Raw genomic sequence first — 2,705 nt, 5'->3', positions numbered from 1 at the left:
TTCACAGGTAGATATTTGTTTTGTTTTTGTTGTAGTTTTTAAAATGTTTGCGTCTGTCAAGATTCTCTTAATTATAATTATTATTAATTATTTTGTCATCCTTATAATTTTTTCTTTTTCATATTGCTGTCTTTTCTATTATTCATTATTTTGGCATGCATTGGTCTCTAAACCTGAATGTTCTCAGTTGTAATTTATTTCTAACATCCTATGATTATCCAATCACCAGTAAAGCACTTTGAACAGCGTTAATGTTCCCACTGTTCCCTTACATAAAAAACCTTGGTCAACACAGCATGAGTGTTTGTTCTGGTAGAAGTGAAAAAAAGACACACACCAAGAAAACACAGAGACACCACAGTTCTCTTTTAGATTGTTTTTACTGTCATGATAGAACAAGAAACCAGGAATGCATCAGTTTACATCCTCTTCTTACACCACTGTCTCTCTCAGCTCCAAACAGCATTGCCAGATGGGAAATGTTGAAGTATCATACAGGAAGCTTAAAATTATCGTATTTTGAGGGAAATTATCCTACGTTACCAGAGAATGGTTCTATTTGTTTATTTCAAATTGAAATATTCCTCCCCCTCTTGCCTGATGGTTTAGATGGCCTCGTTACAGGCTCAGGCGAGGGTCTGTTTTCTTGACGTGGGCATCGATGAGTGATCTAATACTCCTCTCCTTCATCCTCATCGATAACACTGTCGGTTCCAACCTCTTCGTAATCCTTCTCCAGGGCGGCCATGTCCTCTCTGGCCTCAGAGAACTCTCCCTCCTCCATGCCCTCTCCGACGTACCAGTGGACGAAGGCCCTCTTGGCGTACATGAGGTCGAACTTGTGGTCCAGGCGAGCCCAGGCCTCTGCGATGGCGGTGGTGTTGCTCAGCATGCACACGGCCCTCTGCACCTTGGCCAGGTCTCCACCAGGAACCACAGTGGGGGGCTGGTAGTTGATGCCCACCTTGAAGCCTGTGGGACACCAATCCACAAACTGGATGGTGCGCTTGGTCTTGATGGTGGCGATGGCCGTGTTCACATCCTTGGGCACCACGTCTCCACGGTACAGGAGGCAGCAGGCCATGTACTTGCCGTGACGAGGGTCGCATTTCACCATCTGATTGGCTGGCTCGAAACAGGCGTTGGTGATCTGTGAGACAGAGAGCTGCTCGTGGTAGGCCTTCTCTGCAGAGATAACTGGGGCGTAGGTGGCCAGAGGGAAGTGGATACGAGGGTAGGGCACCAAGTTGGTCTGGAACTCTGTCAGGTCGACGTTCAGGGCGCCATCGAAGCGCAGGGAGGCAGTGATGGAGGAGACGATCTGTCCAATCAGCCTGTTGAGGTTGGTGTAGGAAGGGCGCTCAATGTCCAGGTTCCTGCGGCAGATGTCATAGATGGCCTCATTGTCTACCATGAAGGCGCAGTCAGAGTGCTCCAGGGTGGTGTGGGTGGTCAGGATGGAGTTGTAGGGTTCGACCACGGCAGTGGACACCTGAGGAGCTGGGTAAACTGCAAACTCCAGCTTGGACTTTTTGCCATAGTCGACAGAGAGACGCTCCATCAGCAGAGAGGTGAAGCCTGAACCGGTTCCTCCTCCAAAGGAGTGGAAGATGAGGAAACCCTGGAGCCCTGTGCACTGGTCAGCCTGCAGGGAAATACAATCAAAGAATTCTTTCCATACTCCTCTTCACTCTAAACTCAAACACAGAACCTCTGCAGGCAAACTCACCAGTTTACGGATCCTGTCCAGCACCAGGTCAATGACCTCTTTCCCGATGGTGTAGTGACCTCGAGCATAGTTATTGGCTGCGTCCTCTTTTCCAGTGATCAGCTGCTCAGGATGGAAGAGCTGGCGGTAGGTGCCTGTGCGGACCTCATCTGTCATTGGAAAAACAGAGACGATATAATAAGTAGTTCCTGAATCCAGTTTCATCAACAGTATCCTTTAGAATAGAAAAAAAGATCTTACCAATGACGGTTGGCTCCAGGTCCACAAAGACAGCTCTGGGAACATGCTTGCCTGCTCCAGTCTCACTGAAGAAGGTGTTGAAGGAGTCGTCTCCTCCTCCGATGGTCTTGTCGCTGGGCATCTGACCGTCCGGCTGGATGCCATGCTCAAGGCAGTACAGCTCCCAGCATGCATTGCCCATCTGGACACCGGCCTGACCAACATGGACAGAGAGACATTCCCGCTGGCATGGGAAAAAGGTGTTGTTAGAAGAATTGCACGTCGCTGTCTGTATTCATAATTGAGGCAAGAAAGTATTAAACAGGTGCTGAAACTGCAGAAGCTTACCATGATTATAAATTCCTGCTGCTGACGTTGAGGACCTGCTGAGGAGATCTGCTGTGGGTGCGTTTGTTAGGATTTGTCAGGTACTTATAGTTTTTTCGAACTCTATGGCAACAAGCTTTGTTGTGAATAAATAAGTGTTTAGTTGGGTAGGCGAAGCCAATCATTCAGCTGAGGAATGCGATGTGCAAACATGCTCCGCCACACATCACCGGCCCTCCGTCCTGCACCGAGATAATGTATAACCCGGACCCACGCGTGTGTCAGGCACACAGAGCTCAGCCACGGGCGATAAAGCAAACAATGGATTGTCTTCGTGTTTGTGGACTACACTGAGATATGCAAAGTCAAAGGCTTTGTGGGGGGGCTGAGATCTCCGAGGAGATCTGCTGGAGTCAGTCTAGGATATTCA

At 48.6% G+C, this 2,705-nt stretch overlaps 1 protein-coding gene across 1 annotated transcript; it reads right to left on the bottom strand.

Moving 5' to 3' along the window:
- Positions 1-361: 361 nt before the first annotated feature.
- Positions 362-2,429, bottom strand: LOC133933287 (tubulin alpha-1C chain-like). The gene is made up of 4 exons (XM_062380280.1): positions 2,297-2,429; positions 1,970-2,192; positions 1,730-1,878; positions 362-1,645 (listed from the first exon to the last, which is right to left on the bottom strand). The coding sequence occupies exons 1-4, from the start codon at positions 2,297-2,299 to the stop codon at positions 671-673; spliced, it is 1,350 nt and encodes a 449-aa protein (XP_062236264.1). The 5' UTR covers positions 2,300-2,429; the 3' UTR covers positions 362-670.
- Positions 2,430-2,705: the final 276 nt, after the last annotated feature.

This window comes from Platichthys flesus, chromosome 22 (assembly GCF_949316205.1).
Source record: "Platichthys flesus chromosome 22, fPlaFle2.1, whole genome shotgun sequence".
Classification (NCBI taxonomy): Eukaryota; Metazoa; Chordata; class Actinopteri; order Pleuronectiformes; family Pleuronectidae; genus Platichthys; species Platichthys flesus.
The sequence above is the reverse complement of the archived record's forward strand: the minus strand, read 5'-3'. Positions and strand labels throughout refer to the sequence as shown.

What these genes read in the sequence shown, in the direction of transcription:
- LOC133933287 (XM_062380280.1), bottom strand. An exon ending in CCTGGAGCCAACCGTCATTG is followed by an intron (nt 1,879 to 1,969) that starts GTAAGATCTTTT and finishes TTCCAATGACAG; the next exon opens with ATGAGGTCCGCACAGGCACC. An exon ending in TGGACAGGATCCGTAAACTG is followed by an intron (nt 1,646 to 1,729) that starts GTGAGTTTGCCT and finishes ATTTCCCTGCAG; the next exon opens with GCTGACCAGTGCACAGGGCT.